This window comes from Setaria italica, chromosome III (assembly GCF_000263155.2).
Source record: "Setaria italica strain Yugu1 chromosome III, Setaria_italica_v2.0, whole genome shotgun sequence".
NCBI classification, from domain to species: Eukaryota; Viridiplantae; Streptophyta; class Magnoliopsida; order Poales; family Poaceae; genus Setaria; species Setaria italica.
In genome coordinates this window covers 13,082,708-13,096,495 of record NC_028452.1, presented here as the reverse complement: position 1 = coordinate 13,096,495, position 13,788 = coordinate 13,082,708, and the positions used below count along the sequence as shown (strand labels likewise).

Below are 13,788 nucleotides of genomic sequence, written 5' to 3'. Positions count from 1 at the left end.
GAGAGACCTCCCTTTTGAGACCACAGGAGGCTAGTTAGTGTTACGAGCACTTGGATGGGACGACAGGTCAAAGAGGAGAGGCGCAATTCAAGTTTTTACCAACCAGTATCAACTGGAAAGGCATTGACTCGCGCGGAGGACAGCGGCTGAGCGGCCGGCAAACACCCGCCTGCCTTCAGCAAAGTCCCGTGACGATGCCGCGGAAAAAGCCCCAGCGCACCACCACGCCTTTCCCACCGCTCCCACTTGCGAACCTTCTCCGTTCATGCACCTACGGCTAGTTGTCTACAAAAGCGCTAGTGCTGCGAGTTCTTTTGACTCTGACTGGTGCGTTTCCAGATTTTCTTCTTCTTCTTCTTTTTACTGCGCCTGGTAACGGCAGGCGGCGCAGGGCAGCGGTAAAACGAATCGCCTCGGCGCCGGACTCCGACGGCGGTGGTCAGTGCCTCAGTGGTGGCGCAGCAGGGCTACGGCAGAGGCCAGCGAGGGGACAAGTACGAGGGCGGCGACCGGCGACGCCGACGCGACGGCGACGCGGCAGGGGAGGAAGCATCTGCGGCCCACCGGCAGCGATGGGACAGCGGCTGCACGGGGTCAAGGCTAGGTTGTCCAAGTCAATGCCTGCCGCATTTTCTTTGCTTTTCTCGGCAAAGGCATCTTTCCGTGGACACCACTGTTTCCAACCTTGTCCTCGTGACGGAACAAGCTTGCGGGTTTTTCCCCCCCTCTCAATTTCAAGAAGTTAATTAAATTTGGCACGGTCGCTTTTGTTTCCAGTCATTGTTTTGAAAGTTTCCCTGGAAAAGATAGATCAGTGCCAAAAAAAAAGGGTACTATTTCTCTCTACCGAAAAGCAGGAGCAATAACGGTAGAGTATAGGAGGCTGTACCTGCACCCTGTCAACTGGAAAACTGTACCTAGAGAGAGAAACTGCGAAACTACCATCGGCACCCAGAAAAACAGAGGAAACTGCGCATAGAATAGTGCACAAAAGAAGCTACTCGCAAAAAAAAACTCGGTAGTGCATAAAAAGGGCACCGGGTCATGGGAGAGAAACTGAAACTGGAAACCAGCAGGAAAACAAATAAAATCCGTGATGAGAGAGAGGGAAGAGGAGGGCCTGCATCCTAGAGAGAGAAAGAGAGCAGAGCAGCGTCCACCCAGGCCCACGCCAACTATACATCACCTCTAACTCCCCCTCCTCTTCTTATTCCCACTCCCCTCTCGCGGTCTCGCCTCCCCAGACCCCTTCCTCCCCAGTCCCCGTCCGCAAATGGAAGTTGCTGCGGCGAAGCAACTCCTCCCCATGGCGCGTGCCCCCAACTCCCCGTCCTCGTCCACCTCCTCCTCCTCCCCCTCCTCCGCCGCCTCCCCGTCGCCGCGCCAGCAGCAGCACCACCCCGTGCCCCCGTCGCCCAAGCCCGTGCCGCGCATCATCGACACCACGCCGTTCCCCACCACGTTCGTCCAGGCCGACACCGCCAACTTCAAGCAGGTCGTGCAGAGGCTCACCGGCTCCGACACGCCGTCGTCAGCACAGAATAAGCCCGCCAAGGGCCACCACCACCACCACCACCACCACCACAACCACGGCGGCGCTAGCGGCCTCGCCGGAGGACCCAAGAAGCCGGCCTTCAAGCTCTACGAGCGCCGGATCGGCAAGAACAACCTCAAGATGATCGCGCCGCTGGCGATGGCGGCGGCCGCGGCCGCGGGGGCGTCGCCGCGGAAGGTCGGCCCCGAGGTGCTGTCGCCCAGCGTGCTCGACTTCCCGTCCCTGGCGCTCGGGAGCCCCGTCACGCCGCTGGTGGCGGACCCCTTCAACCGGTCGCCGGCATCCGCGTCCCCGGGCGAGGAGGAGGAGGCCGCCGAGCGCGCGGCCATCGCGCGGAAAGGCTTCTTCTTGCACCCGTCCCCGAGGGGCGCCGAGCCGCCGCGGCTGCTCCCGCTGTTCCCCGTCACGTCCCCCAGGATGGCGCCCTCACCCGCCGCCGCCGCCGCGGCGCCGTCGTCGCAGTGATCGGGCGAGGCCCCCGCGCGCCGCGACGCCGGAGAATTCTTAGTACCGCGTGAGATGCTTGTTGTTTTTAACTCCCCCTTCCTTGCGTGATGTAATTTTTGCTCATAGTCCTGAGCGATCACGAAGAAACGGAAAGATAAAATCACACTCTTTGAGCTTCTTTCTCGTCGTGGTGCTCTGCTGTTTCTACTCGTGCCTAATGCTCGCCGTTCTTCCGCCATTGACGCTCTCCATCTCCTTCCGTTACTGTCAAAATGATCCTTCTTTTTTGCCAGGGGAGAAACGACGCTTGCCTGATCTCGCTTTACTCGTTAAAGTATAGTAGAGCTAAGGCCAATTCTGGTGCGAATTCCATCGAATTCTTGCGGTTTTTAGATGTATCCTGATCTAGCAGTCTGACAGGGACGAAGATTCTGAATACGTACAAACTGTAATTTTTGGAGTCCTAAAGATCAGAAGAAAGCTGGAAAAGACAAAGGAAGGCGATCTGTAAAATCTTTGCTCATGTTTCAGTTAACACTGAATTGTTTTGGAGAGAGAGAATTAGTCAGTCAACAAGGCATTAATCTCCGGCCGGAAATCGCATTTCCACCTAGCAGCATCGGCCAACAGTGGTTGGACGGTCCAGTTGACCAATCTCGCCTTGGGAGGTGTGGTGCGCCGGCGGCTCGCGACCCATGCCCACCACTCCAACCACCTGGCACGCTTTACTGGACCAGTCGCCCGGCGCGGTGTGGACTCATCACTCATGGGCTATGGCTGCAATCTCACTCTCACATACTACTCCGTGTGCTGTAGCTCTCAGTTCCCCCCTTTTTTTTCCTAAAATTTCTTTTCTTTTTCTTGAGATGCAGAGCTCTGAATTTCTGATACACCAGTAATGTAATGTGTGATATAGCTGCTGCACAATAATGCCAAGGAAAGTGAGATGGGGGAGCGCCAAGGAAAACGGAGGGAAAGAGACGGAGACCGTTCCTCGGGCCGTGGGGCCCACCGGGTGGACCGTTCAGACAAGCTGTCCGGAGTAGAATGGACGCCACGGAGGGGAGTGGCAGGAATACGTCCATCCAGTCCACCACGCTTTCCCTCGCACGGGTCGCTTTCCCTCGCACACACACACGGACCCCCTTCTTCCTGACCGTCTCTTTCCAACGGCCCGTGACCGCGAGCGGAGCCCTCCCTCCCTGTCCCTGCTCCCTGACCCTGCCATGGGGACCAACCCGGATGCAGCCCGCGATCTCTCTGGGACGTGGACCTGCCGTAGCTGGTGGTGGTGCACCGGCCGCCGGCGGCCGGTGTGCTTCATCTCGGCAGCGCCGCCGCCTCGTCTCTCAGTTTCAGAACTTCAGGTCGTCGTCATTCCTTATGGGCGTCGTTTTCACAGGGAAGAGACGCGAAGCTTTGCCTTGTCTAACGTCCGTGGCGGTTAGTCAACGTGGTGAACTGCAATCAGTGGAAGCTTGTGCAATCTATTGGAGTTGCTCGAGAGCTGCTCCTGTTGACTTGCGTGCACACTCACACAGTAGGCGCAGCTCGCTTGATCGCCGTGCGGTACAGTCTAGCGAAGGGGTAGCTTAGCTAGGTGCCTTTCCATCCACACGAAAAAAGACGACGCCCTAGCTAGCTCCCTGATGAATTGGTGGCGAAGAGGGACTCGAACACCCCCGCGTTAAATCGGATTGGACTGTTCCTTTCGTGAGCCGGTGGTCATTCAGGAAGCTGCCACTAAGCTGAGTTTAAAGGCCAGCTAGGTGGGATGTCTTGCCATCAACTCAATCAGAAACCACCCTGCTGATTTCGTAGGAGCAAAGAAAGTTACACTCTCGCGTCCATTATTCATCTGACCTTTTCTTTTGTATGCCAACTGCCCGTGCAATTGTTCCACATATACACTTCTACATCCTCAGTCACGCACTCTCCTTGTCACTTGTCAGGAACTGCGCAGAAAAAGTAGACGAACACGAGAATATAGTATGTAATGTCGCTTCTGTGAGAGTGAATTTTATCAAGGAAAATGGCAGGCAACTCTCGACTGGCTTGTTCTTCGACAGCGACCGGGACGGTCGATCAGTCAAGTTGAGCAAGTGAGAATCCAAGGACCCGGAGGAGCGTGTTTCTTTCCTTGTGCTTGGTTAACCGAAACTCTCTGAACGTTCTTTGTAGTGAACTGAAAGGTCAGCAAAGGCTGCACGCACGCCATAGACCAACGTCAGAACCAAAGATAAGGCCGGAACGAATCAGTTACAATTATGATCCGATCGTGACATGTACAATGCTGGAGCTTGGATACTGGCGACGGGCCGAGGCAACGAGCTTGAAGGCTGCCTTGGTGTGGTGGTGCCATTGACTTTGATCTAGCTTAACCAACAGGGTTCAGCAACAACTTGATCTGCTGGCGTATACTCCTACATGAAAAAAAGAATGCATTGCCTGCCACATTTCATTTATATTTAATATATCTAATAAAATGCCTTGCCCCTCCTGTTCCTTCAAAAAAAAAAAAAATGCATTGCCTGCCGCCCGATCGGCGAAACATCAGGCACCAGATTATACCATCACAGACTGCAAGGTCAAGATAAAGCTACTGAACTATTCAGCTCGCGTATCGGGATATGGATACAAGGTTTTGATACGGTCGTATAGGGCTGAAGAGTTCAGTGATGCGTCAGGTGCAATGTACTTGTGCTGTGTATTTGAATTGGTGCGATTCCACAGTCAACTGAGCAAAGCCGAGAGATTGTTTCAAACTCGGACGTACGGTGGCGTGCGTCAGTATTGAAATGATCAGAGTCAACTGAACATGGCAAAGATTATATCAAACTCTGTGTTTTAAATATACTATGTGTGTATCCTCTTCTTGTTTCGACAGCGGCGTGTCCCAAGAACGCGTGCATTATATTCCGTTTGTTTTGAAGCGTCATTTTTGCCGCAGGAAATCGGAAGGCAACTACTATGTGAATTTGCCCAATGGTCTCCAACCGTAGTAAGTTTTTTAGGGTAACTGCTGCCTCGAAGTCTTCCTCGAGGAAAATGGAGGCAGTGCAGGTTCCTATCGGGCCAGCAACGATGGAATTCCATCCGTAGACGTCGTCTGCTTTTTTTTTTTAAAGGAGTAGACGTCGTCTGCTGGTGCTTTTGCCTTTCGAGTTCAGGAGCGTGTATTGCAAGATCACGTTACGATTTGTTTTAGACCGTGAGCTGTAGTCAATACGCTCACAGGGATTCTCGTCGTATCAAACTGGCAAGCAGCACGCACGTCTCCATCAGAAAAGAGAGAACAGCTTGCATTCTGAAAGTCTGAATCTCCAACTCCAAGACTGATTTGATATACAAACCAGCGGTTAATCTCTCACAGCTTCCTCTCCCGGCCCCTATCCTACCATGGAGAGTAGAATATTGTCTATTCGAAAGCAGTGCTGTCATAATTTGTCGAGTGCAGACTGCAGACCGGTTCCTCTTCAGTTGCCAACTACCAGCAGGCATGCACCTCATCGGTTTATCTGCACTTAACTGACTATACTACTCAAAAATAAAACTTTAAATCGCATCTAGGATTAGACCAGCTGAAACTTAAGTAATTTAAGCTGCATGGAAGGTAGAGAGTTCTTGGCTTTCTGCCACACAATCTTCTGGCGTCTCCTCCAATTCCAAACGAAGTTGCAGGGAAGGTGGCAGCTGTTCCAGGGGGTCCCGGCCACCGAAATGGCCGTCTCCCCTTCTGCGAGTGCGAGCTGTCCGGCCGGTCGCAGTGCAGCACCGGAAGTCTAAAATGTCGGTTAGCTTGGACCTTTGGATTATGCGCCTTTAAGAAGGGAATCATGCACTAACTTTGGCGCACATTAAGGATCGGAGTAGATTGGCAAGAGCTAAACCAATTGATTGCTGTGTTCGTGGGCTCAGGGAGCTGAGCACACCTGTTCAGCAGCAGCAGCTTCAGGTGAAGCTTCCTCCCTTGTTTTGGATACGCAGTGGGATACCGATACGGACTGATGCCTCCAACGGGGCCAGGGGCTGTTTGGTCACATGATTACTTCGCTGGAGTGATGGGCTGAGGAGCATCGTCTCTGTGTTCGGACTTCAGAGGATCAAGGAACGAAAAGACTCATCAACTGTAACTGATTTGACATACGGAGTACACATGAAAAGGAGGCTCCTACCAATCTTATATAAAGTTATTTGATCAACTATATGATGCTTCTGAATTGCACGGCCCATTTAAGCCGAGCTAACGCTCACGGGCTCAACCGAATAGCAGCAGCAGGCAAAAAGCGCAGCAGGCCAGCTTAGCTTCCATTTTTTCCCCCCTTCGATTCTCTACTGATGCTTCCTTACTTCAGAACAGACCAGAGCATTTCGTGGGCCGGATCAAAAAATAAAATCTGATTCATTTCGAGCCGAAAATTTGTGCCCACGACCATGAGCAGTGTCAGGCCGATTTTTTGAACCGGGCTCAGGCTTCCCTTTCTTTTTACATAGTAGTAGAAGAAAAAGAATGAAATAAATTATCTGCATGTGCTCGGGCTAGTCCAAAATTTTCCAGGACTAATTTTCGCTGACGGAGTCCGGTCCTATAGCTAGCGTGAGCGGGTTAAATCCAAGTAGGCTCGGCCGGGCCGGGCCGGGCAAATCCCAGTAGGGCTTAAAAAACCAGAAACAACTTTGGTGGATAGGATTTTCGCGTGAAAGTGCCGAGGCGTACGGAACAAACCAACCTAACCCATGAGGCCTGCTACCGAAGCCCGATACACGCACGACGCCCCGCAACATAGGTAGGGCCTGGCGGCCTCGCAGCCCACTCGGCTGCTGGAACACCTTTTATCGCTTAGCGGGCTGGCACGCGCCCCGCGCACGGGCCGGCCCACCATTCCACTCAACTCGATCCATCGCAACCGCGCCGAGCGGTGGTGCGCGCGCACGCACCCGCACGCGCCGCCGAGTCGGCGATACGCGCGCGCGAGAGGGCCACGCGCCCAGGCCTGGCGCCTCCAGCCGGCGTCGAGGCACGGCGGCACGTGGGAAGCAGCGCCGCCTGTCGCCGCAGGCGAGCCTGCCCGCCGGTTCTGTCTCGTCGCGTAGTTGTTGGGGCCAAGGCCAAGCCATGCGCGGGTGACGTGGTGAGGTCACCTGGCCCCGGCCGGCCCCTGGCCCCTGGCCCCCGCCGTGCCAACGAGACGCCGCTGCCACTTGCCGCCGCGGGGGCCCGCGACGTCCACGGACCACCAACGGGGAGGAGACTGGCTGGCTGGAGACGGGAGGGACGCAACGCAATGAATGAATAAAAAAATCGGCATCAGGTCCCGGTCGGACTCGCAGCGCAGGAGTGATGGGATCAATCACCGGGAGCCGTCTGATCCGGTGGTACCGATCGCCACCGGCCAACCTGACCCGAAGTCGCCCGCGAATAATTGAACGAATATTCAAAGCGGCGGGCGCGGGCCCCACGCGGCCTCTCCCCACCGTACAACTTGCACGCATACGGCCGTACTTGCTGCCTCCACGGTCGTCGCGGAGGGGCCAATGGGACGGGCGCGCGTACGCAGGCACGCAGCCGCGCCGCGCGTGCGTCAGGCTCGGCGACCGCGCGTGATCTGACGAGCGAGCGAGGGAGGATGCTCATCTGCTCCGCACCTGCGCCGACCGCCCCCCGGTGACGACGACTGACGAGGAGGCGTGGGGTTTGGCGGCCGTGTGAGGAGAAAGGAAAGGCAAAGGCTTCTCCATCTGGCGGGCGGCGGGAAGGGACCGGCTCCCGTTCCCGTCGCGCGGCGTCGCCTCACCGGCCTTCTCCTCCGGTCCTCCCGTGCCCGTGCGTGCATCTCTCTCTGTCTGTCCCTCTCTCATTCTTTTTCGCACGCTATGTTTCGAGTTCTTCGCGGTTCCGGCTCTTCCGCTCTGCGTGTGCTCTTGGGTTCCTAGCCTGCGATGATTGCCGCTTTGGTCGGGAGCGGCGATTTTCCCGGCGACTCGATTTGCTCCGATTTGACGTGGATGGTGGGGGTCGTGGTTGCTGCCGCGTCAGCGAGCGCGGCTTTGTCGCGGCGCGAAAACGAGCTCTCAGTCCCCGGGGCCGGTAGCCGGTAGCCGCCAGCAGCGGGTCCGGCTGCGTGTGCTTGGGTTGGGAGCGACGTCCCTCGCCTTTCCCTTTCCCGTGCGCGGTAGGAATGACGGTCTCCGCACTCATTCCCCGTCCCCCACCGGTCGCCCTCCCCCCGCGGTTGCTCGGCCATGTACGGCCCTTCTTCGGTTGGTCCACACTTTTTCTCCGACCCCGAGCCCAACCCATTGCTTTGAGCGATTGGACTCCTTGTTCCTTTTCGTTTCGTGGACGAGGGAGGGGGAGCATGGTGAGCGGCAGCTCGCGGCTGCGATTTTGGAGGTTCACGTTTCGTGTTCGGTTCCGTGGATTGATTTGCTGCTCTTGCTTGTCTGATGCGATCGATTCAGGAGGAGGAGGAGGCGACTGACGGGCGCTGAACGGCGGATGGCGCGTCGGATTGGAGGCGGCCGAGCTGCTTGGGGGATTCCGAGCTCCTCGGGAGGGGATCGAATGCGGAGCCTGCTCGGCGGCGGGTTGTGAGGAGCTCTAGTGCCAGTCGGAGTCGGTGTTCTTGGCGGCTTCGTCAGCTAAGCTCTCCCTTTATTCAGTTTCAGTCCTCATTGCAAGTTGCTGTTGCTGTTGCGCTGCCGTGCCCTGCTCTCGGGGTCCGTTTGCCTGTGAGATTCCGAGGAGATGGACGACGAGGACTACTCGTGGGTGCGGCGCACCAGGTTCTCGCAGTCCATCGTCAGGTCCAGCTCCGGCAGGGAGCAGTATGGCGCGTTTATCGAGCAGTTCAGCACCGACCTGAAGCTGAACGGATTGGGCGCGGGGCCCAGGCTCCCTCGCCAGAATCTACAGCCCGTGGCGAAGGGATCCGTGCTCTCGAACTCGGCAAGGCTGCCGATTCCCAAGGCCAAATCGGCGGTTGCGCAGTCGGAACGGAAGCTGAAGCATGTGTCTTCAGATGGCCAATTGAACCGAGACAGGAGCAGTGACCGCTCGCCGCGACAGGCGTCGGCGAAGCAGGACCTGAAGGGGGCCGGCCTGAGCTTGGACATTCCACAGCGGCGTGTGGTCCGGCCATCCAAGGATGAGAGCCCAGACGCGCTGGATTTCTCTTTCCACTCTGAAGAGCACAGCCAAAGGCTTCAGAGAGTGTGCTCCAGCCCAGCTCCTTTCTACTCGCAGGATGCAGGGCCACCAGTTGATGATTCCAGAGCGCGAAGTGCATCTATGAAGGTCATGGGGGAGGTATCGAAGCCGGCGCCGAAGCCGAAGCGCAGGGCAAAATCCCCTATCCCCAAGCGCGTCATCTCCGACGTGTTCAAGGAGGCCAAGGCTGCCACCAAGAGGTTCTCCAGCCCGCAGCGGCAGAGGAAGCCTACCTCTCCACGGTCACCGGATGACAGCCCTCCGTTCGGCTTCGCTTCGCTGAAAACACCAAGCAGACTGAAGATTAATAGGAGGACATCCTCATGGCCGAGGAGGAACCTTGACGATGGAGCTCCAAAGGTTGCTGCATCGGAGATCCTCGAGAGATGGACAGTCGACCGCTCGGAGTTGCTCATCGGCCATAGATTTGCGTCCGGGGCGTATAGCCGGTTGTTCCATGGGATCTACAAGGAGCAACCTGTTGCTGTGAAGTTTATCAGGCAGCCTGATGATGGTGAGGATGAAGAGTTGTCTGCTCGGCTTGAGAAGCAGTTCACTGCAGAGGTTACCATTCTGGCAAGGCTCCATCATCGAAATGTCATCAAGGTAACTACATGAACTTTCTTGTAACATTTTGTTCTGGTGCTTACTGCTTACCCTTGCATGATTGCATCGGCTTGGCAGTGAATTAGTGCATGTTTTTTTTGCATTGATCGTGATAATTGCTACATTTTTTTGTGTAGTTATTCTTGCCTGCCTATTCATGGATCAACAATCCAATATGAACATATATACTAAGACTTGCCCCTTTTTGCAAAAACATAGGACTTGCCCCTTTTTTTATGGTTGTTGGGTAGTATGAGGCCCGCCTGAAATAATTAACAGGCGTCAACATGCATCAGCATTACATTGCAGAGTTTTGGCACATATTTAGGACTGCAATCGTGTGGGCCATAACTATTTTGCTTCCCTTTTTTTTGGATCTGATGCTTACCCTCTGAATTTGCTTCTGTTGTAAATTTAATCACGATAATTGCTAAAATTTGCTGTGTACAGCTTTTCTACATTTTCATGGAACAATCCCATACAAATATATACACTAGGACTTGCCCCGCTTTTTTGTTAAAAGATAAGTATGAAGCACGCCTGAAATATTTAACAGGCACAACATGCATCAGCATTACATTGTATTGGCACATCACTCGGACAACACTAATGTGAGCCACAAGTATTTTCTGCTTCTTTTTCTTTTTTTCTACAAACATGAATTTTCCTACCACAATATCCTGATGTTTTTGCTTAGAAATAAGGAATATGCTTAGCACAATGCAAGCATATTCCCCTAGCGATAAAAAGCATATAAAGGAATGTTATGGTCAATGCATTGACTTTGACTTGTCTGGCCAACTACTCCAGTAATCAAGGTTATCATATATTCATATTTGTCAATGCGGAGGGTACAGATTGTTGATTTTCATGTACCCTCAAAATAATTTCCGAAAAAGGAAGCCAAAACATTTTAATTGGTACCTGTCAGATGGCCCATCAGAATTCTTACAAAGGTTATGCCATTGGATAGAAGCAGCATTTCAGCACATTACTTCTCTAAATGTCTTCGGCCCTACTAGTATTACAGCAAAAGCTGTTTTCTGATTCATTCTCGTTGTTTTGAATAGCTTGTTGGAGCGTGTAATTGCCCACCAGTCTTCTGTGTCATCACTGAGTTCCTGTCTGGGGGTTCTTTGAGGGCTTTCTTACGCAAGCTGGAGCGTAAAACCCTTCCTATGGAGAAGGTCATTTCTATTGCTTTGGATATTGCTCGTGGCCTGGAATACATTCACCTGCAAGGAATTGTTCACCGTGATGTGAAACCTGAGAACATTTTGTTTGATGGAGAATTCTGTGCTAAGGTTGTCGATTTTGGAGTGGCCTGTGAAGAAGCATACTGCAATTTGTTAGAGGATGACCCAGGTACTTATAGATGGATGGCACCAGAGATGTACAAGCACAAGCCCTATGGCCGGAAGGTTGATGTTTATAGCTTTGGACTTCTCTTGTGGGAGTTGGTCACTGGTTCACTCCCTTTTGAAGATATGACACCACTCCAAGCAGCTTTTGCAGTTGTCAATAAGGTGTGTGCTCTTCTAACTCATATTCCCTGTATAGGTTTCATCAATTTATTTTTCCATAAGTGTGGAGTTCCACCATAAATACTAAGAACAAAAATAGTCTCTCCTCCTTAATACGATGAAATGCATTTCTTCTGTGTGTTCGGGGGGAAAAAGTACTATGAAACAATCAGTTTTTCTTTGCTATTTTGGCTCACTTTCATATCCGATATCTCCAGTGCTCTTGTTTTGATGAGCTGTTCGAAAATGTAAATGACAAACAAAAGTTCTCATTTCAGAACTTGAGACCAGTTATTCCTTCGAGCTGCCCGGCAGCAGTAAAATTTCTGATTGAGCAGTGTTGGTCCTGGCAACCAGAGAAGAGGCCTGAGTTTCGACAAATTGTTTCAATCCTTGAAAACCTGAAGACAGTTCTTGAAAGAAATGGAACACTTGACAAGATCCCATGCTTCATCTGCGAGCCCCAGGAATGCAATGATCAGAACAAGAAGAAGGTTTCCACCTGGATCCAGAGGCTGTCGTACACTCAACCTGATTTCTCCGGACCCCCACCCCCGAAGTTACTGTAATTATGCATCTTCTTATCAATTTTTAGTAGCGTGTTATCTAGTACTTCCTCTGTTCAAAATTAATTAAGTCATTCCAACTTTCTTGAGAGTCAAACTGTTTTTTTTTCAAAATTATAAGTCATTCCAACTTTCTTGAGAGTCAAACCGTTCTATGTTTGACTAAAATTACAAATTACAAATTGCAGAGAGGATCATAAAAATTTTATGGCATGAATAGATATACTATGAAAATATATTTAAGAAAGAAACTAATGGTACTTATTTGGTATCATGAACGTTAGTACTTTATTGTATAAATTTGGTTAAACTTGATATTATTTGACTCTCCAAAAAAGTTGGAATGACTTATAATTTAGAACGTGGAACGGAGTTAGAACGTGGAACGGAGGGAGTAGATAGCAACTCTAAATTTATTTTTCTTCTTTTTTTTGCTGAGAGATCAAAAGTTCATGGTATATACTCGGATACAATACTTGTTAGGATCAGAGTAAACACTTTTTGTTTGGTTACCTCAATAGACGTTGTCTTCATTGTACTTGTGGCAGAAGGTAACTGAAACTCCAATCGAAACCTTGTCAAAAGTAGGGCGTGTCTAGCCTACAATCGGCTTATTTTGTTTAAGTTATCAGTCAGTTTTTTTTCATCCACCAAATGCGTGCATCCACATCGTTTTACGTCACCATAAAAAATGGTTGATTTTTTGGTTTTTTGGATCAGAGTTTGAGTGGATGAATATAAACGATTGAAAAACAAGTCTCTGGCCCATTTTCTCCCTACCCTACTTTAATACTAAAGAAAAGAAGGTAATATTGGCATTATTATAATGGCCTTGTCTATTCTAATCTTTCTATTTTTTGTATAGATGTATGCAACCATAAAAAATTACTAAAAGAAAAAAACATAGGGATGCAACTATGCCTGACATAAGAAAATTTTAAAAAGGTAAGAGATATTTAAAAAATAAAAAACTACACCGGCCACTCTCGAAAAGTCATGTCACATCTAGAACAACATCTTACACTTATGGGATTCGTAAGGAGTAAGCATGCGTACTCAGTGTCTGTCTATATCTCAAAAAAAAAAAACACTATCCGGCTTGCGGAACAAAAGATAAATTAGGTTGAATGGAAGTCCTCAGAGAATACAGAAATCAAAATATTGACGGAATAATTGGGGACGAACAGGTTTTCGAACCGGTCAGAGCGGTTTAGTCAGAGTTCTCAAAATGTAAATTGGACTTCAACATATTATGTAACTCTTGTCAAGTAGATCAAAATGCATACGTAGAACGTCCGATTTGGAGTTCGGACGAGAGAGTTATGACCTCGGAAAGATCTTCACCTACGGCAACCGGTTAGACCGGTTTGGTCTGTGTAGTTCGAGTTAGGAGTTGTATTTTGACACGGGATTTGTAAGGATTTTGACTCCTGATGGGGCAAGATCTGCCGACCCTATGAATATAAAGAGCCACGGCCGATTGAGGGTATCCAATCGATAAAACCCAATCTATCTTTTACTTTTACCTTTTCCTCCATGCCCTACTTTTTCCAACCCCATGCCCTACTTTTTCCAACATCCATGCGTTGTTCTTCTCATATCTCCATGGCATGAGAAGGCATCCTAACTAGCCTGCCGAGCCTAGGGTAACCTAAGGTGCGCCTGCCCTGATGGAATCCCTCCTGAACAGGCGTTCGTTGGTCTCTCGCCAGGGGCTCCCCGGCGAGACCGATTTGACTGGCCTCCGCATCGATGCAGCAAGGAGCATCTTTGTGGGCTGCACAGTTGAGTGCTTTCGTGTGTGGTCCTGAACCAACACAAACTAAACAAACACCCAACTTAGCAAGAAACCAGCCCATGATGCATTGGATGGCACAGAGC

General features: G+C 51.4%; 2 protein-coding genes across 2 annotated transcripts; both read left to right on the top strand.

Moving 5' to 3' along the window:
- Window positions 1–1,086: 1,086 nt before the first annotated feature.
- On the top strand, window positions 1,087–2,185 carry LOC101778093 (VQ motif-containing protein 4). The gene has a single exon (XM_004961427.4). It carries the CDS (start codon window positions 1,274–1,276, stop codon window positions 2,018–2,020), a length of 747 nt encoding a protein of 248 aa, XP_004961484.1. The 5' UTR covers window positions 1,087–1,273; the 3' UTR covers window positions 2,021–2,185.
- A 6,019-nt stretch (window positions 2,186–8,204) lies between these two features.
- Window positions 8,205–12,491, top strand: LOC101777133 (serine/threonine-protein kinase HT1). Its single transcript, XM_004961425.4, has 4 exons — window positions 8,205–8,364; window positions 8,465–9,818; window positions 10,889–11,344; window positions 11,620–12,491. The coding sequence occupies exons 2-4, from the start codon at window positions 8,751–8,753 to the stop codon at window positions 11,908–11,910; spliced, it is 1,815 nt and encodes a 604-aa protein (XP_004961482.1). The 5' UTR covers window positions 8,205–8,364; window positions 8,465–8,750; the 3' UTR covers window positions 11,911–12,491.
- The last annotated feature ends 1,297 nt before the right edge of the window (window positions 12,492–13,788 follow it).

Coding starts and splice junctions, on each gene's coding strand:
- LOC101778093 (XM_004961427.4), top strand. CDS start 1,274: ATGGAAGTTGCTGCGGCGAAGCAACTCCTCCCCATGGCGCGTGCCCCC.
- LOC101777133 (XM_004961425.4), top strand. CDS start 8,751: ATGGACGACGAGGACTACTCGTGGGTGCGGCGCACCAGGTTCTCGCAG. Junction 9,819..10,888: donor ATCATCGAAATGTCATCAAG/GTAACTACATGA, acceptor TGTTTTGAATAG/CTTGTTGGAGCGTGTAATTG. Junction 11,345..11,619: donor CTTTTGCAGTTGTCAATAAG/GTGTGTGCTCTT, acceptor TTCTCATTTCAG/AACTTGAGACCAGTTATTCC.